The sequence below is a fragment of the Arvicola amphibius genome, chromosome 14 (assembly GCF_903992535.2).
Source record: "Arvicola amphibius chromosome 14, mArvAmp1.2, whole genome shotgun sequence".
Lineage (NCBI taxonomy): Eukaryota > Metazoa > Chordata > Mammalia > Rodentia > Cricetidae > Arvicola > Arvicola amphibius.
This window is the reverse complement of record NC_052060.1, coordinates 14,413,803-14,440,710: the sequence shown is the minus strand read 5'-3', so window position 1 is coordinate 14,440,710 and position 26,908 is coordinate 14,413,803. Positions and strand designations below refer to the sequence as shown.

General features: G+C 46.1%; 1 protein-coding gene across 2 annotated transcripts; it reads right to left on the bottom strand.

Moving 5' to 3' along the window:
* Positions 1 to 47: 47 nt before the first annotated feature.
* Ampd1 (adenosine monophosphate deaminase 1) lies at positions 48 to 26,908 on the bottom strand. Of its 2 annotated transcripts, XM_038311450.2 has the most exons (16): positions 26,872 to 26,908; positions 25,293 to 25,304; positions 21,650 to 21,830; positions 19,637 to 19,802; positions 14,396 to 14,561; positions 12,214 to 12,433; positions 10,504 to 10,633; positions 8,415 to 8,609; positions 8,009 to 8,140; positions 6,908 to 7,071; positions 4,317 to 4,443; positions 3,996 to 4,159; positions 3,136 to 3,256; positions 1,053 to 1,226; positions 779 to 889; positions 48 to 206 (listed from the first exon to the last, which is right to left on the bottom strand). In XM_038311450.2, the coding sequence occupies exons 1-16, from the start codon at positions 26,891 to 26,893 to the stop codon at positions 48 to 50; spliced, it is 2,244 nt and encodes a 747-aa protein (XP_038167378.2). In that variant the 5' UTR covers positions 26,894 to 26,908. The 2 variants fall into 2 exon arrangements, with proteins under 2 accessions (XP_038167378.2, XP_041910096.1); XM_042054162.1 differs by lacking the exon at positions 25,293 to 25,304 and having other exon boundaries at positions 26,872 to 26,893.

Genomic DNA, 26,908 nt, shown 5'->3' with positions numbered 1-26,908 from the left:
AGACTCTCAGTGAAAACCCCACTCACAGCGTTATCCAGTTTATTTATTTATTCCGTTGGCTTAAGACCCTCAGCAATTAAGTTGAGTTCATAACACCAAGTTTCATAGCGATAGGCCATGCGAATCTGAGCGACGTTTGTCCTCCGGATGTCATTTCCAACGGGGCCTTCCTCCAGGTAATTGTTGCCCAGAAACTTTGCTTTTTCCTGTAAGACAACGGGAGGAGAAAGTTCAATGTCTCCTTTCCCCACTGGGATAGATGGTGATCACATCCCCCACCGTAATCTTCATGTTACTCATAAACCCAAGGAAAAACAGCGAGCTATTCATTTGGTGCCTCTGTGTGCATGTTCCCTGAGAAATCAAATGTATTATTTCCTGAGAGACATAGCCAGAGGACTGAACTCAGTGGGGGAGGCGCGGGGACTCAAATCAGAGCCTTCCAGGCTCTGCCACTCCCTGAGCTATATCCCCAGCCCAGGATAGTCTTTTCTAGTCCCTGTCATAGCAACTGGCTTGTGCATCAGCTTCTCCTCGTGTATTCATGTATTATTATTTTTTTTTGAGACAGGGTTTCTCAGTTGTTTTGGAGCCTGTCCTGGAACTCACTCTGTAGACCAGGCTGGCCTTGAACTCACAGAGCTCCACCTGCCTCTGCCTCCTGAGTGCTGGGATTAAAGCCGTGCACCACCACCGCCCGGCATGCCTCTAATTTTTCAATGTTTAGATCGCTAGACCCCCCATGCTCAGAAGGGCAGTCAGCTACAATCCGATCTACCTCGTGAGAAATCCCACACTGCAGGACACTGTTCCTGGCCACCTCACACATGTCACAGGTGCTCAGCTTGAAGACTTGCGCAGCAATGGCATATTCTTCCATCAGGGGCTCCTGTAGGTGTTTATGTAAATAAGGAGAGGGGTGCCTTAGTAAAGAAACAGTACACATCCTACGTAAAGAGAAGGAAGAAGTGCCTTGATTGGGCTTTCAGTTCCTGGGTAGGGAGTGATGGCGCCGCAAAACACACTTGCATTGCTCACGCTTCGGCCTGTACCTTGGTGAAATGGAATTGCATCGGGTCGTCGGTTGACAGCGAGATCATCAGGCCTTTCTGGAGGAAATCCAAGAAAGGATTTTTTGCATATTCGAGAAACAGGCTGTTGTTACTTAATGGTGACATGGCGATGGGAATCTGGGCTAAGAAAAACAAGTACTGTAACACAGGACTCTGGAAAGAAAGGAAAAGCGACCATGAGGATGGTGAAAAGGGATAGACCCTAGAAATCTTAAAAGCCCCCATCCCATCAACACATCAAGCTTTAGCTTTCCACAAAGGTGTCTTAAATTCTACAGAGTGGTTATAGTTTGCCTTTTCCTTCCTTCTTTCTTTCCTTCCTTCCTTCTTTCTTTCTTTTTTTCTTTCTTTCCTTTCTTTCTTCTTAATGTGCATTGGTGTTTTGCCTGCACATGTATCTGTATGAAGGTGTCAGATCCCCTGGAACCGAAGTTACAGACAGTTGTGAGCTGCCATGTGGGTGCCGGGACTTGAACCCAGGTCCTCTGGAAGAGCAGCCACTGCTCTTAACCAGGCTGATGGTAGTTTTTCAATGTAAATACTGAAAATTAAATGTTCTGGTATGGCTTCCAGAAGCATTGGACAAAATCAGTTTTGTTTTTTTTTTGTTTTGTTTTTTTTTTTGTTTTTTTTTTTTTTTTTTCGAGACAGGGTTTCTTCTGTAGCTTTTGGAGACAAAATCAGTTCTTTAAACTTGAATATTAAGTTATCAAAGTTAGATGGTCTGATCTAGACAATTACAGTTCAAAAAAGTCTCCCCGAAACCAACTTTTTTTTGGCTACATGAAAGTTATGACTATCACAAGAGACATTTTAAAGCAAGCTTCAACAAGAAACCTGGCAAAAAGTAGCTGCAGGGAAGCCAAGCCAACCTCTGATTTTACCCGCCAGAGTTCTAAGATGGAAGTCGGGAGATGTGTGTTCATTCATCTCCAAGGGCAACTAGCAAGGTAACCTTGAGAGAAACCCGTGGCCGCTCTCCTAGAATGAGCTACCTGAGTAACCCACCCAAATGATTCACGCTCAGTGACCCTCATTTCATAATAAGGGTACTAAAGACTCAGAGTAGCGAAATTGAAGCTGTTCCTTTTCAACTTTGCAAAGTTGGATAACAACCTAGAGAAGAGACAGCAATGGCTGTGGTTTCCGTAGTCCCTCTCATGATTTGAAAATGTCCTGCTCCCTTTGTGCGGTGGGCTGGTTCTCCAAGGAGTTACAGTCTTTCCCACGAGGCAAGCATAGTCCTCACCCCATGTTCCCCATCCTCCTGGGGCTTGAGAACTGCCCTGTCCCCCCTCTCCTGATACCTTGGACTTTTCAACCCTAAAGAGAAAGTACAAAGCATTCAGGCTAACAGACGCTAGCTACTAGCTAGGGAAGACAGAGGCGGAGTGCCTCCTGCTCATCCTTGATTCACTGATGAGCTCAAAATACAGATCATACTGAAAATGGACCGTAATGATTTATTTGTTATGGACTCTAATATAGAATTATTATTACTATTAAGAATATACTCCGGCCTGGCATGGTGGCACATGCCTATAATTCCAGCATTCAGGAGGCAGAGGCAGGAGGATCTCTGTGGGTTTGAGGCCATCCTGGTCTACAGAGTGAGTTCCAGGACAGTCAGGGCTACACAGGTTGAGAAACCCTGTCTCAAAGAAACCAAAGGGGGTGGGGAAGAAAAGACTCTAAGCCAGATGTGGTGGTATTCACCTGTAATCCCAAAGCCCAGCAATCAGAAGCAGAGGCAAGGGGATTAGGAATTCAAAGTCATCTTTAGCTACATAGCAAATTCAAGTCCAGCCTGGGCTACATAAGACCCTGTCTCAAAATTAAATTAAATTTTTTTTTTTAATATTTATTTATTATGTATACAGTATTCCATCTGTGTGTCTGCCTGCAGGCCAGAAGAGGGCGCCAGACCCCATTACAGATGGTTGTGAGCCACCATGTGGTTGCTGGGAATTGAACTCAGGACCTTTGGAAGAGCAGGCAATGCTCTTAACCACTGAGCCATCTCTCCAGCCCCTAAATTAAATTTAAAAAGCTTCGAACTTACCTTTTTTAAATTCAGGCCGTGAGAAATATTGTCTGCTATCATAAAAGCCGTCATGAGGTGAGTGAGCGCTCCCGCCTCCCCACAGTGAGGGCGGAACAGAAATGTGTTCATGCCTCGTTCCCTGTGAAAACGAAAAGGCCATGGGAACCCCAGGTTCTGGGCAGAGAGATGGGATAGGTAACCCCTGGTTCTGGGTAGAGAGATGGACTGTGGGAACCCCAGGTTCTGGGCAGAGAGATGGGCTAGGGAACCCCAGGTTCAGGGCAGAGAGATGGGCTGTGGGAACCCCAGGTTCTGGGCGGAGAGATTTACAGGAAAATCCATTGGCAGAGTTAACACTTGGGAAAGGAACAACCACCAAACAGACCCATCAAAACATAAACTGCAAATCTTCATCATAATTCTTACTAAATACAATCGTTTTTCAAAAAAGAGGCAGCAGAGGCCATGGTGGGACAAGGAGGCAATGGAGAATGAGTACACCTATAGGGACTTCAGTGTCATTGTGCGCCTCCCTGGGTACCAGGCACAACATGGTACACAGACATACATGCAGGCAAAACACTTGTACACATAAAGTAAAAATAGATAAATCCTTAAAAGGAATTAAAAAAAAAAAAGCAAGAGGCAGTGGTACGCATCTGTGACCCCAGGACCCCTAGCTGAGAACCACCAGACACTCAGGTCTAGAATGTAGTATGGCAGAAGTGAGAGGCCTGCCTCAGTAACCTGGCAGAAGGGAACCAACATCTGAAAGCTGCCCTCTGACCCGTCCCCTGGCAGGTGCTCTCCAGCGCTAATACACATAAATACACTCACGCGCAGATGTATCAAAAGGCCCCCACTCCTCCTCTACTTACTTTCTCAGGCTGTTGAGCACTGTGATGTTTGCATACATGTAGTAGGCATAGTAAGTGTAAGATGGGTTGTTCTCCATTGTCCACTCCTCGGGCTTGGGACTCTTGGAGGAAAACATGTGGCCACTGTGTTTGGACTCATCATCCACGCTGTCAAAGCCAGTGATCTGTCAGGAAAGTGAGCCATGGGTTCAGTCCAAGGGCAGAGCTCCTCAGACAGCTCCAAAGGGGAGGTTGATATAAAGATAAGTAGGGAGAGTTGGCAATGGCCAGCAAGGACAACGGGCTCATGAGAGGAGTAAGGGCCCAAAGGGCCATACTTACGTGTTTGAGAAAGACACTGAGGTCCGGGTGAGCTTGGGGGTTGATGGTGGCTTCAAACACTGGAAGGAAGATATTCTCCAGCATCTTTCCAAAGTGTGGCAGGAAATTCTTGGATCGGAACACGTCGCTAAGGGAGAAAGGAAAGGGAACTTAGGAAGAGAGGAAGCATAGCTCCCACTTGTGTGGGAGCCAGAGAACCAACCGTCACGTGTCAGAAAAGGGCCTGGTGTGTTCATCCTGCACCCACTCCCAGACAGTCTCCTTGCACACACATGAAGAGGAGTTTAGGTTGGACTGGGCACTGGACCACATACCCTAGCTCTTCTATAAACTCCTTGTGGCAAGGAAATTCAACTTTTACAACCAAGTCCAGCTATGAGAAATATAATAATTGTGCCACAGGGAGCTCAGCGATCAAACACACGTGTGTCACAAGACAGCAAACAGGAAACGGCTATCAAGAGTTCCTGTCTGGGGAGGGGTATGCGGCTCAGTTGGTAAAGTGCTTGCCTGAAGTGCACAAAGCCTTGGGTTCAATCCCCTGCACCCCACAAACCAGGCAAAAGTGGTGGCGCATGCCTAGAATTTGATAATTTCAACACTCTGGGAGAGTCTGTCTGTCTGTCTGTCTTTCTCTCTCTCTCTCTCTCTCTCTCGCTCTGTCTCTCTTTCTCTCTCTCTCTCTCTCTCTCTCTCTCTCTCTCTCTCTCTCTCACACACACACTTCATCAGTAGTAACAATAAATTATACCACTTTATATGTGCCAGAAACTTTTTTCTTGCTTTTTTTTAAAAAACAAAAACAAACAACAACAACAACAACAACAAAAACCCAGGAATTTTCTGTGTAGCCCTGGCCATCTTGGAGCTCACTCTGTAGACATGGCTGGCCTCGAACTCAGAGATTTGCCTGCCTCTGCTGGAATTAAAGGCTTATGACACTACCATCCAGCACCAGAAACTTTTCTAAATGGCCAAAAATATTAGTTACATTAATCCTCATAACAACTCAGTACATTAGTTCCATTTTTAGGTATTTTCAGAGATCTGAACTCATAATCTAAGCTTCATAGTTGCAGAGCAAACACTTTACCAGCTAAGCCATTTCTCCAGCCCCAGTGAACGAAACCTGGCATTGCCAGAGGGCACATAAGCAGGTTGGCAGAGAGCAGGTAAGTTAGACAAAAGATCAATGATGCTGTGCACAGGAGAGAAACCATTCCTGCAGGCAGGGAGTGACTGCACATACCATGGGAGGGAGGAGACGTCCTTGGTACCACTGCTGACAAACACTCTGGCTACAGAAACAATCAGCCATAAGTGGCAGCAAAGTTTCGGATACAAGATAGCTATAATTGGATTCTGACATGGTGGCACAATTCTGTAATCCCCGCATGCAGGAGACAGAAGCAGGTGGATTAGGAGGAGTTCAAGCCTAGCCTGGGTTATATAGTGAGACCCATTCTCAAAACTGAAAATAAAGAACCAGGGGTGTTGGCGCACACCTAGCACATAGGAGGCAGAGGCAGTAGATCTTTAGAAGTTGGAAGCCATCCTGGTCTACATAGCAAGTTCCAGGCCATCCAGGATATGTAGGGAGATTCTGTATCAAAAATAAAATAAAGCTAGCCTGTGGCACAACAGTAGTGTGTCTGACTCCAAAAATAAAATAAAATTATATGACAGTACAGACAAACTTGTTGAAGAATAAACTGGACACAGAGAAGACCAATTTGTGATGTACACGGTTCTTACTCTAACAGACATGACCAATGTGTGATGTACATGGTTCTTACTTTAGCAAACATGATTGATGTGTGATGTACATGGTTCTTACTCTAACACACATGACCAATTTGTGATGTACATGGTTCTTACTCTAACAGACATGACCAATGAGTGATGTACACAGTTCTTATTCTGACAGACATGACCAATGTGTGATGTACACAGTTCTTACTTTAGCAAACGAGACTGATACTATGTGCATGGTTTTTACTCTAGCTTAGCTCTTAGACTAAGAACTAAGCATTTGCCCCTGGGGAAAATACATACTAGGTCCTTACTTTTAGTTTAAAAATCAAACTAGGCTGGGCGGTGGTGGCGCACGCCTTTAATCCCAGCACTCGGGAGGCAGAGGCAGGCGGATCTCTGAGTTCGAGGCCAGCCTGGTCTACAAGAGCTAGTTCCAGGACAGGCTCTAGAAACTACAGGGAAACCCTGTCTCGAAAAACCAAAATAAATAAATAAATAAATAAATAAATATCAAACTAAATTGGGTGTAGTGGTACATACCTATATAAATCCTGCATTCCTGCATTCAAATGGCAGAAGCAGGAGGATTTCAAATTTTATGTCAGCCTGGGCTACATAGCAAGACCTCATGAGAGAGAGAGAGAGAAAGAGAGAGAGAGAGAGAGAGAGAGAGAGAGAGAGAGAGAGAGAGAGAGATTTTGGAGCTAGTTCCCAGTGTAGCCCCTTCAGCAAAGCTGACATTTATTTAAATTAAATTCTGGTTCAGGTTGAGAGGAGAGGCAGGTGAGAGGACAGACTTGAGAGCCCGCCCTCCTTAGGGCGGCCCAAATACATACTAGATCCTGGGGACTTGGATCATCCATGTCATGTTGGGGCAATAGATGCGGTTGCAGACAAACCAAGAGGAGAGTTTGCTCCACTCATCAGGACTGCGACCATAGATGGACAAGCGGGGCTCCGCATGCTGGTACTTGGCCTCCACCAGGTCTGCACCCACTTCCTGTAAAGGCAAGAGAAAGGTTCAAGGCCAGGAATTCCCACAAGTCCTCCCAGAGGTCTAGACCCGTGGGATGTAGGGAGAGGAAATCTATCCTCAAAAGAGTGGTGGAAGCCGGGCGGTGGTGGCGCACGCCTTTAATCCCAGCACTCGGGAGGCAGAGGCAGGCGGATCTCTGTGAGTTCGAGGCCAGCCTGGTCTATAAGAGCTAGTTCCAGGACAGGCTCTAAAAAAAAAAAAAAAAAAAAAAAAAGCTTCAGAGAAACCCTGTCTCGGAAAAAAAAAAAAAAAGAGCGGTGGAACTGTGAAGGGAGTGAGATGAGAAATATCCAAGATCTAGGGAGTAGAAGGGACTGAGCGAGGACAAAACTGATAAGATGTGACAGAGACCCACGGGGAAAGATCAGGCCAAGGACGATGAGAGAGAGATAGTCATGGGGCCTGCAAGACAAGTACAGCTGTATATACCTCCACGCCGCAGGGCATAACCCCTGACCCCACATGCTTCTCTTGTTCTTTTTTTTTTTTTTAAAGATTTTATTTATTATGTATATAATGTTCTGCATACATGTTTGCCTGCAGGCCTGAAGAGGGCACCAGATCTCATTACAGATGATTGTGAGCCAACATGTAGTTGCCGGGAATTGAACTCAGGACCTCTGAAGAGCAGTCAGTGCTCTTAACCTCTGAGCCATCTCTCCAGCCCTGCTACTCTTGCTTCTTAAAACACAGCACCACAAGGGATACTCTTAGACCTATCCAAACCTCGAAGACCAGGTCCTTAGCCCCTAAATCACATCTTAACCTCTCTACCCTAGAAACACAGGCATTTCCCCAGACACCTTCCTCCCCTCCCCCTCTGCTTTCCTTCCTTCCTTCTTTTCTGTCTTCCCTCCTCTCCTCCCCATTCATGAACCCATACTAAGTATTTTTTACTCACCTTGATGATAGTGGCAAAATATTCCCCTTTAATGTAGTTGTCTGTTTTTAGGTAGAGGTCCCGAAGCTCACTCGCACCCACGGGGTTGTATTTGTCATTGAATTTATCAAAACGTTGGAATGTCTGGCGTCCCTGAATCAGGAAACAAGAGCTGAAGTTTTGATTACGAGTTTCCTGGGCACACAATTCTGGGGATGACCAAGTGAAATGGGGTGGATCTCAAGGGAAGAGGATGGGCTCCAAGAAGGAAGCTCAGTTTGAGCGATAGTGGGTGGACCTCAGAACTCATCAGAGGTGCTTTCGGTCATCACAGTAGCCAAGGTAGTTAAGAGGGCTGTGCTAAGGGAGGGAGGGACTGGGACATCTGGGGTTCTGTGTGAGGAAACTAAGCATTTTCCCAACCTACAGCATGAACATCCAGAGAGTCAACCGTCAGGTCGTAGGGATGCATATTCAATTTAGCAAAAAGTTCCTTCAGGGTCAGATTCTTCTCTTTAGTGCTGTAGACCACTCTGTCGGCATCGATGTGGTAAGATTTCTTAATAAAGCGCAGCAGATGCTTCTGGTTCATGCAGGCGGCTGCATGGATGTGAGTATCTACCTATGTACACATTCAGAGGAAGAAAAACCAGCAATCAGCCTTCTTTCCTCCCCTGTCAGTGGCCACCGTGCCTGCAGATTCCGCCGAGGAGGGAGGAAGGAACAGACGGTGGTGTGAACTGACAGCGGATGGAGGTGGCCCAGTGGTAAAGACCTAATTGCATCCTCTCTGCACCTGTGCAAGACTGTGAGCCGTTTAGCTGGGTGCAGGGATGATGCTTGCCCCTCCCGAGCATCAGCACACCCAATGCGCTTCCGACATATTGAAGCAAAATTCTTATAGCTCATTCTCTACGCCACAAATACAATTAGAAGCAATGTAACTATCATAGCTTTTGTACCCAAAGAAGTTAAGGAAGACGTTAGGAAGCTTGTTGGCTACACTGGCACATGCCAGTAATCCCTGCCACATCCCAGCCCTGGGGAGGAAAAGGCAGGAAATCAGGAGTTTAAAGTTGTCTTCAACTATAAATCCAGTTTGAGCCAAACTGAGCCACATGAGACCCTGCTTCAAAAAGCAAAACCAAACAAAATTAGGTCAGGAAGATGACTCAGCAGGTAAAAGCATTTGCCACCAAGCTTGATGTCCACAGAGAGCTGACTCCTGAAAACTGTCTTGGTACATTGATGATACGGTAAAAACAAAATTTATAACTACAATATTATTTGACTGTTTGAGGCAATTTCATGCAGCCCCAGACTGGCCCTGAGTTAAAATGAGGCTGAAGATGACTCCAAACTCCTGATCCTCCTGCTTTCACCTCCCAAGGACTGGGATTTCAGACATGTAGTCCGTCTATCTATCTATCTATCTATCTATCTATCTATCTATCTATCTATCTATCTATAGACAGACGTTCATTCTGTAAATCAGGCTGGCTTTGAACTCACAGAAATCCACTGTCTCTGCCTCCCCAGTACTGAGATTAAAGATGGGCTGTAGTGGTGGGAGCGGCAGGCTGCATTCCCGCCCGGCTCCCGGCCGCCTGGCTAGCTTATGCCCCAAAATAACAACACACAAATTGTATTCTTTGAAACACTGCCTGGCCCGTTAGTTCTAGCCTCTTTTTGGCTAATTCTCACATCTTGATTAACCCATTTCTAATAATCTGTGTAGTACCACGTGGTGGTGGCTTACCGGGAAAGATTCAGCATGTCTGACCTGGCGGCTGGCTCCATGGCTTCTGTCTCAGAGAGAAGAGGCATGGCCAGTGACTAACTTCCCTTCTTCTTCCCAGCATTCTGTTCTGTCTACTCCACCTATCTAAATCCTGCCCTATCAAAAAGCCAAAGCAGTTTCTTTATTAACCAATGAGAGTCCTCCATCAATGGGCCACCACACTTAGCTTATCACGCCCAATTTATAAAACGAATATTAGCCAGACATGGTGCATGCTGTAATCCCAGCACTCAGGAGGCACAAGCAGGAGGACCGCTGTGGGTTGGAAGGCAGCCTGGTATACATAATGAGTTCCAGGCCAGCCAGGGCTGCACAGCGATCATGTCTCAAAATTCAATAGGTAAGGCCAGAGGAATGGCTCAGCAGTTAAGAGGGCGTATTCCTCTTGCAGAGGACCTGAGTTCAGTTCCCAGCACATTGTAGCTCACAGCTGCTTATAACTCCAGTTCCAGGGGCTCCAATACTGTCTGGACCCTAAGAGTACCTGCACTCATGGCGCCCATCCCTCCCCCCTCCCTTGCCCAAGTACGCACTCACACACGACTTTAAATAAAGTGCCTTTTTCCCCTCTTGGGCAAACATTAGAAGGGCACTTGGAATCTTCTAGATATGCTCTACCTGCCTTCACTAAAGTCCACGCAACCTGCAGCAGCGGTGGGTTCATTGGCAAACAGCTTCTTGTCGTTAAGGGCACCCTGGGTGCGGGTGCACTCACCTTCCTGCAGTTATAAAAGTCCCGGTGGGGGTTGTTCTTCAGTTCCTTCAGCTCATCCATCTCGTTCAGCATCTGATGGACCTGGAACTTGGAGGAGAGGAACTTCAGACGCCGGTGGGTGTAAGTCTTACTGTGGAAAGTCAACACACGGGATTCGTCAGTCTTTCCGGACAGGCAAGGAAACTGATAACAATTTCAAAGTCCCCAGGAGGAAACAGTTGTAGGAAGAAATATGTTTGTTCCTCTACAGTTACCCAGCTTTTCAGCAAAATTGGACACAATACTGAAGAAGGACATGGGAAAGCATTTAAAAATCTATGGGGACCGTGCTGGTCAAAGGTGAGGTCCCCAGCTGTGGAGGCAGTAGACCTGGGCGCCGTCCTGATTCAGCACTGTGTGACACAGAGGTACTTACTCGCCTTCCTCCACTTTCAGATGCTTCAGCTTATTAAACAGTAATTGAAGTATGTCAGGGGAGGGTGGGGATGGGGGGATGGCTCAGTGGTTAGTTAGAAAGACCGGAGTTTGGTTCCCAGAACCACCTCTGGTATCTCACAGCTCCATCTCAGCTCCACCTGTCACCATCAGGCCAGGGGATCTGATGCCTCTGGTCACCATGGAGCCTGCACTCATGTGCACATACCCACACACAGACACTTACATGTACATGCAATTAAAAATAATAGGGGCTGGAGATGTGGCTCAGTGGTTAAGAGCACAGGCTGCTCTTCCAGAGGTCCTGAGTTCAATTCCCAGCAACCACATGGTGGCGGCTCACAACCATCTGTAATGATATCTGGCACCCTCTTCTGGTGTGCGGGCGTACATGGAGGTAGAATGTTGTATATATAATAAATAAATCTTTTTTTAAAAAAAAGAAAAATAATAATAAAATAAGTTGGGCAGTGGTGGTGCACGCCTTTAATCCCAGCACTCGGGAGGCAGAGGTGGGTGAATCCCTGTGAATTATAGGCCAGCCTTGTCGAAAGAATGAGTTCCAGGACAGCCAGAACCACACAGAAAAACTCTGTCTCAAAAAACAAAGCAAAATAATAATGATAGTAATAAAAATCATAAAATCTAAAGGGGAAAAAAGAGTTTATCAGTAGGGCTGTAGCTCAGTTGATAGCTTGAGCTGCCTGTCTGTAAGAAGTCCTGTGTTCCCTCCCCAGCACTGCATAAATTGAGCATGGTGGTGCGAGCCTGTAATCCCGCACTTGGGAGGTGAAGGCAGAAGGATAGAAGTTCAAGGTCAGTCACGACTACAGAGCAAGTTTGATATTAGCCTGGGCCATTTGAAACACTTCAAATAAATAAACAGATAATAGCTAGGATAGATGATAGATAGATAGATAGATAGGTAGATAGATAGATGATAGATAGATAGATAGATAGATAGATAGATAGATGATAGACAGACAGACAGACAGACAGATAGATAGATAGATAGATAGACAGACAGACAGACAGATGATAGATAGATAGATAGATAGATAGATAGATAGATAGATAGATAGATAGGATAGAGAATATATAGATAGATAATAGATAGATAGATAATACAGATAGGAGATAGATGATAGACCGATGCATCGCATATGGCTATTACAAGGAATAAAGGAGTTTAGCGCAATATTTTAACACGGTGATGGCATTTTTCATCCACCAATAACACCGATTGCTGACGGTTAGATCTCAAGTAACACTTACACAGGCCCTTGTGCAATCAGAGCAAGCAAAAAATTCATGTCGTCCAGGAAGTCATCCAGATTTGGGTAAGGGTAGGGCTTAGGCTCCTCTCTGCTGGCTGCTGCTTCATCAGGGTAGACGTAAATCACACCCTCCTTCATCTTGAGGTGATAGCCCAGGTTTGAAGGAAGGTCCTCTGTACGAAAGGGGTCTTCTCCCTTCTTCGGAGGAGGGGTAAAGACTTTTTCAATGAAACACAGGGCAATATATCAGCATATGGGATGAGTGACCATGTAAACATAATCCAAATAAGAAATACTGCAATATCTCGCTAGCCATTTCTTACTTACTTCATCAGTTATAATTATACAACTTTTCCTCTTGACTCTGCCTCCTGAGTGCTGGGACTTAAGGTATGTGCCACCATGCCCAGCCTAACATGTTCTTTATATAAAGCTTATTTTCACACCAATTTTTCCAAAGGACTCAATGGGAAGTATAAAATAACTATGATAATATTTTACCTAGTATAAGAATGTTTTTCAAGTTATTTAGAGGTAGTATTTATGTAATGTAATTAATATACTACTTAAAAATACATTTTTAAATTTATTTTTGAAGCAAGGCTTTATTACATTGCCTTGGTTGGCCTGGCACTTGTTATGTAGACCAGGCTGGCCTCGAACTCACAGAGATCCGCCTGCCTCTGCGTCCCGAGTGCTGGGATCAAAGGCGTGTGCCACCACTTCTTATTTCTATTTGTTCATCTATGTGTTTAGTTAGTTTAGGAGATGGGGTGGGGTTGGATTTTTGAGACTGGGTCTCACAGCCCAAGCTGGTTTCCAACTTGTTCTGTAGATAAGTATGCACATACATAACAAGTATGCACAGCCACAGCACACATGTGCAGGTCAACATCTGTCTGGGGTTGGCATTACACTTCTGTAACCCTAGCATTTGGGAAGTAAAGGCAAATTGATCGGTTTAAGGTCATCCTTGGCTATATAACAAGTTTGAGGCCAATCTGGGCTACATAAGCCCAAAGTAAAACAACAAATTATAAATCTAAATGCCTAAAAATAGGAGTTAATTAAACCAATTGTGATATAATTATACAACAGAAATACTCAAAATGGGTGAAATCTGATTATTAAATTTTGTAATTATATAAAACAGATCTCTTTAGGAAAGTCGGGACGTTCTATTCTTTTTAATTTTTTATTTACTTTTACATTGATTTGTATGTATGAATATATGTGCACGTGTGCCATAGCATGTGGGAAGACAACTCGCGAGAGTCGGTCTTCTCTTCCCACCCGGTGGGTCTGGGGCTCACACTCAGGCCTTTAGGCTCAGCAGAAGGCCTCCTTTAGCCTCTGGGTCATCTCACCAGCCCTGTAGACTCCTATTACAGAGGCAGAGGCAGGTAAGAAATGATGGAACGTGGGCGGCACCCTGAAAGCTTCGGCTGCCTCCAGACGTGGATTCAGAATGAGTAAGCGAGGAGAAAGGCCAGCCAGGGATGCAGAGCAGCCTAGCAACTCAGGGAAGCGCTGTGCTACCCAGAGAGCTGGACAGGCCTCCAACTAAAGCTGAGGGCGCTGTGCAAGCCCGTGAGCCTGAACTTGAGAGGGGAGGACAGGAGGACTAGAGTCAAGGACATCCTCCCTGTGGAGCACGGTTTGAGGCCAACCTGGGTTAACCTGAGGTCCTGTCACAAACAAATACTCCCAATTCATAACAAAGACTAAGGAAAACTTGGTTAAGTGAGCAGAGGAGCCTGAAGAGCCGAGATGCCCTTTGGTGGAGGCAGGTGATCCTGACTGGCTCTGTAGGGAAATGGGGAAGTGAAAGTTTTTTTAATCAGGAAAATAACATGCTTGGATCTGTGTTTTAATAACCAGGATAGATGTGAAGGCGAAGCAAGGGATGGTGAGAATGAACCGTAGCCCAGTAATCAGGACACTTTTATAAGAATTGAAACAAGGAGATACGCGGGCCTAAGTGGATTTGGAACCCGCTAGAGAGAGCAGGTGGAGAGGTATTGTAAGGACAGAATCAGTGATTGACATATGAATCACAGGTCGGGGCCAATGGCAGCGATGATATCTTAAAGCTGGGTCACTGATAATCTAAGAACATTTGTTGAAACTCACATTTAGTAGGTAAGCCAAATGCTTACGTTCATGAGAGAACAAGTTACCTGGATAGAAGCTCTCATTTGCTACCAAGGCTTCACCGTCGATGTTCCTCAGGTACTTGGAGGGAGTCTTGGGGAACCTCTGGAATGACTTCTGCATGTATTTCTCCCGTATACACAATGCCCGATAGAGACCTTTGCAAACCACCTCGAAGTCTTCAACTGTTACCTGCCAAGAAAGTGTCAGCGCTACGCCTGGGAGAAGCTGGAGGTGGTCAGGCTGATCTCTCGTAGTTCCAGCTTTCCTGGGCACTGAACCTCTCCTGCCTGCCTGGCTGCTTTCTTTCTGGACTGGGACCCCAGGATTCTCTCTACCATACCTTACCTGTGATAGGAATCTTTCTTCTGAGTTTTGCATTTGTTTTTGGAGGTTTTTGGTTCCAGGACTCAAGTCCAAGACCAACTAATTACCCTATCACAGAGTCTGCAGACTCCCTGTTTTGTTTTTTACTACATAGTGGTGGTTATCAAAAGAAATTTTTTTAAAAAGTAATTAAAAGAACTGATTGCTTTTTTTTTTTTTTTTTTTTTTTTTTTGGTTTTTTCGAGACAGGGTTTCCCTGTAGTTTCTAGAGCCTGTCCTGGAACTAGCTCTTGTAGACCAGGCTGGCCTCGAACTCAGAGATCCGCCTCTGCCTCCCGAGTGCTGGGATTAAAGGCGTGCGCCACCGCCGCCCGGCAACTGATTGCTTTTTATCACTTTTTTTTTGTCTGTTTTTAACTTACCACACAAAGCAGTGGGTTCATCATGGCGTCTTCCTATGTGTCAATACGCTTCATTCTTGTCCATTTCTTTGCCTGCTGCCCCTCCCATGCTCTTTCTTCCTGCAGTCGCTCCCCTTTATCATCCAGCAAGTCCCCTCTCCCCCCGCTTTCCTATTGCATGTCCTCTATTTCCCCCCCTTTCTTAAGATCTCTTCCCCCATTTCATGGTCCCTTTTCCAATTTCTGGCTTTGTCATACACACAACTTTAAATCAGTTTTTGCATGTGATATATCTGTCTTTCTGAGTCTGGTTTATCTGACGTAACATAATGATTTCTAATTGCATCTATTCTGAAACTGTCCTGATTTTACAGTTGAGTGTGTGTGAGTGTGTGTGTGTGTGTGTGTGTGTGTGTACATATGTTGCAGGTGTGCATGTCCAAGGAGGACATAGGGTATCCTCCCCCATCACTCTCTGACTTCTTCCCTTGAGAGAGGGTCTCTCACTGAACCTAGAGCTAGTCTGGTAGCCAGTGGGACCCAGAGACTGTCTCTGCTCCCCCCAGCACTGGGGTCACAGGCAAGTGAGGCCATGTCCAGCTTTTTACATGGGTGCTGGGGATTTGAACTCAGTTCTTCCTTCTTTCGCTGTAAGTGGTCTTACTGAGCCATACCCAAGACCCTGTGATTTCGTCGTTAAGAAGAACCCATTCTAATGTTGCATGTGTATTCTTCCTTTCACATGATATTTGCATGTTCAAAGTGCAAACCTCTGAAATTGGGAATGATGGCACAAGCCTATAGTTCCAGCATTTAAGAGACTGAGGCTAGAGGGTCACTGTAATTTCAAGGCCAGCCTGATCTACATAGGCATTCCAGGACAGTCAGAACTATATATCAAGGTCTTGTCTCAAAATAAAAAGCCAGGTGGTGGTGGCGCACACCTTTAATCCCAGCACTTGGGAGGCAGAGGCAGGCAGATCTCTGTGAGTTTGAGACCAGCCTGGTCTACAAGAGCTAGTTCCAGGACAGGCTACAAAGTTACAGAGAAACCCTGTCTCAAAAAAAAACCCCAATAAATAAATAAGTAAATAAATAAAACAAAATAAAAAAAATCTAATGTAAACTTCTGAGTGTGGTATCTCAAACTGTCAAACTATATTGATGAGGGTCAGCAGTTGTTGAGTCAGGGTCTCACTTGATAGCTGAGGCTTGACCTCCAACTCCTTATCTTCCTGCCTTAGTGATAAGGTCTTGTGTAGCCAGGCAGGCCTCTGACTTACTATGTAGCTAAGGATAGCCCCACTCTCCTTATCCCCCACCTTTACCACCCAAATGCTGGGGTGATGATAAGTCTGAGACAACATGCCTATCTTTTTGGGGGGGGGGGGAGTGTTTGTAGCTTTGGAACCTGTCTTGAAACCTGATCTGTAGACCAGGCTGGCCTTGAACTCACAAAAGTCCACCTGTCTCTGCCTCCTGAGTGCTGGGATTAAAGGCATGTGCCACCACTGCTTAGCCAACAAGGCTATCTTTTTTTAAAAAAAATGTTTTGAGACGGTGTCTCTCTATGTAGCCCAGGCTGGCCTCAAATTTCTGTCTCATCTTTCCGAGTCCTAGGATTACAGGCATGTAGCCTTATGTCCAGCTTCTTTTCGATGGTCTTAGAAAATTCTGTCTGTCTAGAAAGAGAGCTAATAGAATAAAACTTGGCTTGAGTAGCTGGAAATTCCCTGCCTCACCTGCAGTTTACTGTATTACCAGACCCCAAAGACCTTCTCTTTGGAGATGGCACAAGCATGACCCCAAAGGCTGAGTTACTGATCCTGAGCGGTAAGTCTATTTGAGAGCTCATTTGGAGTCCTACGGGCGAGTGCAGCTGCTGTATACCCTTGACGGAAGAGGGGCGCTCCTCTGTGGCCGGTCCTCTTACACTGAGTGTACACCTTAGGGAATGTGTGCAACACACACATATGGAGCTGGTGAAGAAGGAGGCACCCACCCAGTCAGCCAGATCAACCAATGAACCCTGGCATTCAGCAGGGTGGAAGAAGTCACAGCCAGACAGCCCACGTCCTTTAGTCTGCTTCGAAAGATAGATGCAGAATTGGTGAGCTCCTACTAGCTCGGGTCAGCTGTTTCTGTGGGTATCCCCATCATGGTCTTGACCCCTTTGCTCATATTATCGCTCTTCCCTCTCTACGACTGGACTCCAGGAGCTCAGCCCAGTGCTTAGCTGTGGATCTCTGCATCTGCTTTCATCAGTTGCTGGATGAAGGTTCTATGATGACAATTAAGGTAGTCATCAATCTGCATACAGGGGAAAGGCAGCTAAGGCACCCTCTCCACTATTGCTTAGATTCTTGTTTGTTTGTTTGTTTTGAGTCCGGGTTTCTCCATGTAGCTTTGGAGCATGTCCTGCCACTCACTCTGTAGACCAGACTGGCCTCGAACTCACAGAGATCTACCTGCCCCTGACTCCCAAGTGCTGGAATTAAAGGCGTGCACCACTACCGCCCAGCTTGTTACTTAGATTCTTAGCTGGGGTCTCTGAATGTGGGTGACAGTTGTGTGGCTTGAGCAGTTTGTGGGGTCATTGGCCATGGAGCTAGTATTTATCCCTGATGCATGAACTGGCTCTTTGGAGCCCATTCCCTTTGGAGGGATACCTTACTCAGCCTCGATACAGGGAGGAGGACCTTGTCCTGCTTCAAGTGACAGATTTTGTTGACTCCCCAGGGAGGTCTCACCCTCTCTGAGGAGTGGATGAAAAGTGGGGTAGGGAAAGGTAGAAGGGAATAGAAGAGGAGGGAGAGAGAACTGGGATTGGTATGTAAAATAAAAGATTATTTTAAAAATAAAATAAAATAAAATCTTATGAGTTCAGTTGAAAACGAAAACGAAAGGGGGGGTGTAGATGCTAACTTTAGCCAGAGAGCCTGAAGTAAGTACTCAGTCTGGGGTCAGCTTCCAGTGACCCTTGTTCGACGGCCATCTAGCACTGTGACAGACCAGCGCCCTATCTGCTCCTCACAGGCAAAGGCTCTCATTCACCCTCAGGACCCCAACTCTCAGCACTTCGGCATTCAAAGCCTTAGCAATTGACCTCAATAAGGGGCAATTAAATTGAGTCAATTGCTCATCTGATCCTAAAGGCTGGAGACTTTAGCCCTGAGACAACCTTCCCCATCTCTGTTTGCATTTCAAGGATGCCCCGGTTGGCTACCGAGCACAGTCCCATGGAACACTGCTCAGCAGCTCAGCTATATCCAGCCACTAAGTGAAGCAACAAGACCGGTGGCCCAGGTTTCCGATACGGGGTCTCTCTTGCCTTCCTTCCTTGCCTCTTCTCCCTTCTGTCTGTTCTCATGTCTACCAAGTGCAGAAACACTGACTTTGTCTCCTGATTTTTAAGCCCTTGGAAGTCTGGAGTTTTCCGAATTGTGATTCTCATGTATGTACCATTTAATTAAACATTTCACGTCGGTTCTTTAATGTCTGCACCTGTCCCTGCCATTTACCCAATACCCTGGTTACCATACTGAAGGAGATAAACAAGAATGGCTTGCATTTCAGCATGCTGAGCCTTGTGAGCATCTTAGGCCTTAGCCTGCCTGGGTCAGTTACATGAGAAGGGGGCCCAGTATTTATATTTGGAGCAGAGACTGAGGACCGGATAGCAGCTTCACCGATGGGATGCTGATACTGCAAGTCTGTGTGGCAGAGATTTATTAATCGACCAGCAGAGCCGAGTGTTGGTAACTGGAGTTCAGTAGCCTGTGACATACCAGAATCCATTCCAAGCACCATCTGCTGAGTAGGCAACTGGAACGAACCCAGAGACTTTGTCTGGCCTAAAGACAATGGGCTCGCTAGAATTTCCCTTTCTTTTTAACATTTTTATTATGCATCAATGTTTTGCATGCATATGTGTGTGTGCCACAATCGTGTCCATGGAGGTGAAAGGAAGGTTGAGCAGACAGGTATGAGCCACCATGGGGGTGCTGGAAACTGAACCCAGATCCTCTGTCAGAGCAACAAGAGCTCTCAGCTGCAGAGCCATTCCTTCAGCACCCCCTCCATTAGATTTCCCTTCATTTGTTTGTTTTGGGCATGCGCCACGGTGTGCATGTGGAAGTCAGAGGACCATTGTGGGAGTCGGGTGTCTCCTTCCACCACATGGGGCCTGAGGTTTGAACTCTGGTTTTCAGCCCTGGTGGCAAGTACCTTTCTTTACCTCCTCAGCTATCTTGCGATGCCCTTGTCCCTCATCCCCTCGTCTCTGTCCTACTTAATGACTCAGTCTGCAAGAACAAACTGCTGCACATCGCTGCTCTCTTTGGTCCTTTTGCCCAGTCCGTCCACTGTAGCCTGGGTCACCTACAGCGCTGTAGAGAGCGGCACAGAAGCATGGCAATGACATTCAGCAGTGGTGCTGACTGCAGGGGAAGGTGACAAAGGAGGTACGCCGCACCTAACCTAACAGGAAGGAGGATGGAACACAGCTCTGCAGAACTCAGCATCTCAAGCACGACTCACCCCAGAGGCGTAGTCACCAGTGATCTGCACCCTCTGGAAGTCAGGCACACTCTCGTAGGTCGGGGATGAAGAAATAAACTCTTCGATGTGGGACAGTTTGGTAGAAGATGTTTCGCTTTGTGGAATGGACAAATTAACCGTTTTCCGTCCCTGAAAGCGCCTTTTTCTGGGTTTGCAAGGAACAAACGAAAGGAATTAGCGAGGTCTTTTTGGGGACTTTCATTGTAATAGATGGGTTTCCACTATGCCAGTTTATTTTGAGGCCAAAAAAAAAAAGTCAAAATTGAATATGAATTGTGTGTCAGACAAGATATCACCATAATGGGAGAAGAAAGCGCCAAGCAAATATGACGGCTTCTTTTAGAACCGGGACCTGAGGAAATTCACAAGAAGGTCTTCACCAGGACACCGTTCTTTCCAAACGGTCCGGCAGGAATGGAACAGGCAACCCAGCTATTACAGCGAACACAGGTGATGGCCGCTGTGTCCTGTGTCATTTTACTCAAGTCCCTTAAATTCTGAGCTTCCATCTCCCTGGTGGTTCAGTACCATAGCTTAGAACCACAGTTTAGCACAATTTTGCTCTGGCTCAAGTCTTAAGTCCCTCCCCCGTGTGCTGACCGCGTGCTCACGGGTCTGTGACACTGTTGGGGAGGGGCACACTGAGTGGAGAGGGGTGAGATCACCTAGCAGATGCGTGCTCTTGCTCCGTCATGAATTCCCGTCCCCCAACCACAGGCTTAAGCAACAGGGACAACTGACCGCAGCATGAACACTGTGAGTCCCTTCCACTTGACATTCGTCTGTCCTGGGTATTTTGTCAAACAGCTAGTTGCCTTCCAGGATTTCCATGAGATTTAATGTATACAGAATGGTTTGCACAGTATTAGAAACTTTTTTTTTTTTTTTTTTTTTTTTTTTTTTTTTTTTTTTTTTTTTTAGAGCCTGTCCTGGAACTAGCTCTTGTAGACCAGGCTGGCAGTATTAGAAACTTTATTAATACTGTTCTCTTTCTTTCTTTCTTTCTTTCTTTCTTTCTTTCTTTCTTTCTTTCTTTCTTTCTTTCTTTCTTCCTTCCTTCCTTCCTTCCTTCCTTTCTTTCTTTTGTGTGTGTGTGTGTGGGGGGGGGTTGAGACAGGGTTTCTCTGTGTAGCCCTGGCTGTCCTGCAACTTTGTCTGTAGACCAGGCTGACTTTGAACTCAGAGATCTGCTTGCCTCTGCCTCCCTAGTGCTAGGCTTAAAGGCATGGACCACCATGTCAGACTGATACTGTTTTCTTATATAGGCAAAAAAAATTTTTTTTTTAGTTTCTACTTTGAAGAGACACAAGCCTCTGGTGAGATCCTTTAGCGGACCCAAAATGAGACAATTTGCTGTTCCTCCCTTAAAGGTAAAGAACCGAGGGAAAGACAGAAGGATGAGTCCAGCAGGATGGGGAGGGCTGAAAGGTTCGAGGACTGTGTGGTAAGAGCTCTCGGGAGTGCTAGAAAGAAGGGGAAAGAATTCTTTTTCATGAAAGCTCTCTGGTAACTCCTGGGGGAAGGGTAGCATGCATGACAGGTGTAGCATGGGCAGGGGTGACGTGTCCCTCCAAGGACACGGTGCCCTCAGGCTGGCTGGAGAGGGGGTCACACCAGAGAGCACTGCTGGTGACTAGGGGTCATGTCTGAAGATGAAGGCATTTGCCTTCCGGTTCACTCGCTAGCTATGTCTATGTCGAGAGGCTTTGCCGCAGCTGTCAGCCCACTTGGGAGGCTTCTGCCCTCTGCCTGGGGTACAGAAAGGCTTTATTTAGCTTGAGGAGATGTAGATGAGGGTGGGGGACCCCACTGCTTTCTTCTTGTGTCGTTGGTATCTCACCCTAACCTAGGCAATAAGGAGGAGGAAGGACTTGGAAGCCTAGCAGAGGCCTTCCTTTCTGTGACCTGCGTTCAGACCGACCTGTGTTCAGAACCTGCGTTCAGGACCTGCCGTTTCTCCCCAGCTGCGGCACCACCGCCTTAAGCTCTTACCTCCTGCCATCCGTGGATAGGGTCAGGTTCTCCATGTGGAAGATGTGGGCTTGCATCTCACGGAGGGAAATCGGGCAGATCTCATCGACGTCGAAGGGGGAGATCTCATGCCGGCCTCCCTCATCTTTGACTTCAGAGGCAAAGACTTTTTCAGCAAAGCTACGCATTGCATCATCAATTTCTACAAGAGGTTTTTTTTTTCACGTATTAGTTGACATTCTTATCAAAAAACCATCCAGGAGTTGCTGGATATCAGGCACAAGGATTAGGATAAATTGTGTGGGCCTCGTGGCTGTGCTGATCTCCAGCCTGCTCCAGCAGGCCTGCTCCCACTTTAGTGGATCTCTGTGTATGGAGCACATTCCTGGGGGGCCCTAAAGATGCAGCTAGCCTCTTATGAGACAAACTCTTAATATGAGATTACTTGTTCCTGGCAGAGCTAAGTTTGATTTCAAAGCCATCACACAACACAGTCCTTCCCATTGGATTGTCTGGGTCTTCCTGGTCATTCTAAAGACTGCCGATCCCCTGGAGCTTATGGCTGAGAAATCAGCAGATATAGGAATGTGGCCTCTAGGGCCCTTCAGAGGGAAGTTTCTCTCATACGACCACCTCTATTATTCAAGACTGACAACTGTGATATGTGGCATGTGGAGAAAGGAACTGTCAAACTTAGGCCTATGTGGTGGGGTCCATTCTGTGGGCAGGACCTTTGACAACGGGTGACTTGGAAAGCCAACCCACTGTTACACACTAAGTTTCCCCATTCTATTCTCTGCCTCGCCCCCGTATCTGTGTGTGTTTGTGTGTGTGTGTGTGTGTGTGTGAGAGAGAGAGAGAGAGAGAGAGAGAGAGAGAGAGAGAGAGAGAGAGAGAGAGAGAGAAAACGAGCTTTGGGTGTCAGTTTTCTCCTTCCTCCATGTGGGTAGGTTCCAGGAATTGAACTCAGCATAAGTTTTCCTATTTTTTGTTTTTTGAGACAATGTTTCTCCGTGTACCTTTGGATCCTGTCCTGGCACTCACTCTGTAGACCAGGCTGGCCTCGAACTTATGGAGAACCACCTGCCTCTGCCTCCCAAGTGCTGGGATTAGAGGCGTGCGCCATCACTGCCTGGCTAAAGTTTTCCCATTCTTGAAGTGAAGAAGCAAGGATGACCTCTACCCAGTTTCATCATTTGGGGCAGGGATGGCCGTCAGGCTCTGTTTTTGCTGAGTCCCACTGTCTTCTCCACGTGCCCAGCTCACACCTCCTTAGCACCCGCACACCTGTAAGAGCCTCTGGGGCTTCTGGGGAGCAGTGACAAGAGGGCAAGTAGCTAGTCACTGGAGCAGTCCTGGCGCAGAAACCTGCTGTGGAGATGGCAGCACAAACTGCACAGAGAGAGCGACCCTCTGTTGCCAGCGTCTCTGCAGGCTTCCAAGAGGTGATTATTTTCAATCTGATTTCATGGTATAACTTCTGCCCTGTGCTTATCAACTCCTTCACACACCTCCCCCCTGTTTGTTTCCTTGTGTTAAGTGGGGGCACCAGTACCAACCCAGCCTCACTTGCAAGGCTGCTGTGGCATAACCAGTGGGATATGTGTGTGGAAACCCCTCCCGGAAAACAAAGCAGCAGGTTAAACTGAATGAGGTCATTTGGCAGCGGCGGGCAAGCACACGGCTAGCTTTGGGCCACGGAGGATGATATGAAGTTATGACTGCATGAGGTGAAGCATGCATTAGCAACGATGGTGAGTGACTCATAACTGTCAGGTAAGCTAGTTTCAAATCCTGGCTGGCGAAGGCGGAGTTAACAGGGCAGACCGTGTGGCTTGAACCTCGAGTGCCTGATTGCCTTGGTAAACACAAACACGTCCAGAAACCGAGAATGTTTGGATGCTATTAGTGGTCCTCTGGCAAGCACAGCAGTCCGGCGAGACAATGGAACAGCGAGTAGATGGATGGTGATGGAGAACGCTGCCCCAGCCCACCACCAGCCCATCCCTACAAACAGTGCCGCTCCTCCCAGAGCATCACAGGCTCTCAAAGCCAAGTGGCAGGCAGAGGTTAGAAAGGCTTCATGCACCAGAACGGCAAATGGAAATAGACCAGTCGGTTACGATGATGAGGATGAGGGTGAGGACGCCATCATGGCTTGTCAAGCTCAGGAAGGACAGTGTGGAATTGATGCCAGAAACCAAATCCCATCTGGTGACGCTCTTCTAGAACAGTGTTTGTTATCTGGGACTGTTTGTATCCATTTGTCTCATATATATATATATATATATATATATATATATATATATATATATATATATATATTAGAGTATAGCTTTACTAAGGTTGTATCTCTCTAAAGCACTACGACAGTTGAAAGTAAACATTATAATCTCAAGTACATGATGACCAAAAAAATGATATGGTTGATATTTGGTTCTGCAGACTCCAAGCAAGCACAGCTGAAATTTGATCTCTATTCGAGAGCGCTGCCTTTCCAACTACTTCGGGGCATGGTGGTGACTATATGGGGAGGAAAAAAATGGAACTAATATTTTAAAAGTAAGTAGATAAAATGTGATGACAACCCAAATCAGGAAGGAGAAGCAATCTCCTCAGGTTTCTACAGATAATCGCTGACTCCTTCTGAGCATGTGTGAGATCTGAGGGGCGGTATCCTGGGAACAGGACATCTATATAGCACAAATAGGAAGAAGACAGGTAAAATGGCAAAGGAAGGCACTAGATTAAAGTGAGAAAGGGTCCATGACATATGGGTAGCTTTGGGCAAGCCACATAGTTCCCAGGAGCCTCATGGTTCATCATCATAAAGGGAGATACCAAGTTAATAACAAGTCAACCCCAGAATGCTGCTCTGAAGATCAGACATGACATGTTTAAAATCTGCAGGGTGCTCTCCCTAACATTTGGGATTACTAATGCAGGAAGTACACGACTCGACAAAAAGATCACCATGCTTGCTTCTACACCCGACAGATCCAGAAACCCAGGCTTATTTTCCAGCAGAGTTTATTCATGTGTGGGGAGGCCAGCTTGCAGGTTTCCTGCCTCCCCGTCTCATCTTACAGAGGAACTTGGAGGCAGAACTACATCCATCAGCAAAAGAACAGCAGAATCTGAGACAGGGTGGGACACATAACAAAAGCTAGTTTTATCTAAAATCAGGTTTTATCTGGCCAAAAAATTCACAACAATTTTTTTGTTGTTGTTGCACTAGAGTTGAGGATCATCTAAGGCAAGGTTTAGTGGACTCTGTTGACTCCTCTGTATGCTTTATTTTGAGGTAGAAAACAAGCAACTTGGGGGGTATTCTTTGTTTGTGTCTTGTTGTATTTTAAGACAAGGTCTCCCTCTGTAGGCCAGGGTGGTCTTGAACTTTCCATCCTCAGCCTCCTGAGTGCTGAGGTTACAGGTGTTCACCATCATATCAGGCTCATTTCCTTTGGGGGGAAAATAGTGGGTTTTGTGTTTTGGAAATCCATGAAGGTTGTTCGCTAACTACAGCTATTATGGCGCTACTGGCCTTTGGTGGTTCCATCTACAAACACTGCTGAGAAATAAGCCCCATTGTGAGTTAAAGAAACACTGTCATTTCTTTTATGGATACTTGCAAACGGCAGGAAAAATAGTCCAAGATACTCACGTTTTCCTTGACCTGTGTAGAGTAAAGCAAAACAAGATGTAACATATGAACATCTCTGAGCACTCGGTGTGACAGTGAGCCCAGGCTTTGGGAAACAGCGTGTAGGCTGTTGCAGAAAGGGGTGGGACAAAGTGCTCTTCTAGTTCATCTTCTGGTCTCTTGCTGCGTGCTGCCCAAGGGTATCATGGGATACATAAGGTCGCTATATACTTTCATCCCCTTCTTTACTGACATAGGGCTTTAAGCACACATTAATACTCTTTTAAAAAGTCCTTCTTTGGGGGGGGACGGTGGGGCTGGGGTTTGAACCTGGGGCCTTGTGCATGCTATGTCAAGATCACACTCCATGCCAGGCGGTGGTGGCGCACGCCTTTAATCCCAGCACTCGGGAGGCAGAGGCAGGCGGATCTCTGTGAGTTCGAGACCAGCCTGGTCTACAAGAGCTAGTTCCAGGACAGGCTCCAAAGCCACAGAGAAACTCTGTCTCGAAAAAACAAAAAAAAAAAAAAAAAAAAAAAAAAAAAAAAAAAAAGATCACACTCCACTACTAACCCACATTCCTAGCCCCTAAAGGTATTTTTTTTTTTTGGTAAGGTGGAAATTTAAAAGAAAACAAAATAAAGGAACCTGATGAAGAGGACTAGGAGCGCTCCATCAGTGCTGGAAGTAGGTAAACGAACCAGCTCATTGGTAAGCCGGCTGGTAGCACCCACTGAACCACCATTTCTCAAGCCCAGGTTCCTGGAGATATTCTTTACACACGGAGAAGGTTTTAGATGTATAAGGTCAGGAAGATATTTATGCATATAAAATATGGTAAAAAAAAAATAAACCCAGATTAAGAAAGCTGAAATATCATACAGCAATTTCCAAAGCTTTTAGAAAGTGTTTGGAATGAATACATAATAAGTCACATTTTAAGAGTAGGCTAAAGCACTCTCCTGTCCAAAGACTATCTACACTTACTGGCATAACACAAATGTGCCTGCTTTCTTAAAGGCATCTTTACTTTTACATAGGACAGGCTATTTGAGAGGCTGAATCCCAAAATGTTGAGTGGGTCCTGGAACCATTGACAAGACTATGTGACTTTGAAAGCTACTGTTTTCTATTTTTCCTAAGTGAGTGTTTATTACTTTGACTTTTGATGTAATTATTCTCTTTACTTCGCATCCCTTTCATAGTGAAACATACATACAACTGATTTCTTTTTAAAGAAATCCTTCTGAGTGTGTGTGGATTGTAGCGCACTGGAACACTCTGGGTTAAGGTTTCTGCCGTGCTCAGGATCTTTCGAACACTCTAGACAACCCTTCTAGGGTCTGTGAAAGCATAGCTTTTGCTCAGAGTAATCGAGTCGATGGCTCTGCTTTCTAAGGGACTCAAAGGCATAGTTTGAGAAAACAACCCTCCTCCCACAACCAGAAAGAAAGCAAACCGGAAAATGCTTTGCCTCTCCGTAACGTGTACATCTAGAGCATTATGGACCCTAAATAAAGAAGCTGACACGGCAGTTAAAGGAATGGTTGCACAAGGGGAAGAAATCCCCGAGTTCTCCGCATACTTTCTGCACACCTACCTGTAAGTTTGAACAGAGGCATTGTGGATGGGATCCT

Bases quoted from the DNA above. Each gene is read 5' to 3' on its own strand.
- Ampd1 (XM_038311450.2), bottom strand. From the start codon at position 26,893: ATGCCTCTGTTCAAACTTACAG. The intron at 19,803-21,649 runs GTAAGAGCTTAA...TTGCAAACCCAG, and splicing joins CTATCCACGGATGGCAGGAG to AAAAAGGCGCTTTCAGGGAC. The intron at 8,141-8,414 runs GTAGGTTGGGAA...TTCCTGATTCAG, and splicing joins ACTCTCTGGATGTTCATGCT to GGACGCCAGACATTCCAACG.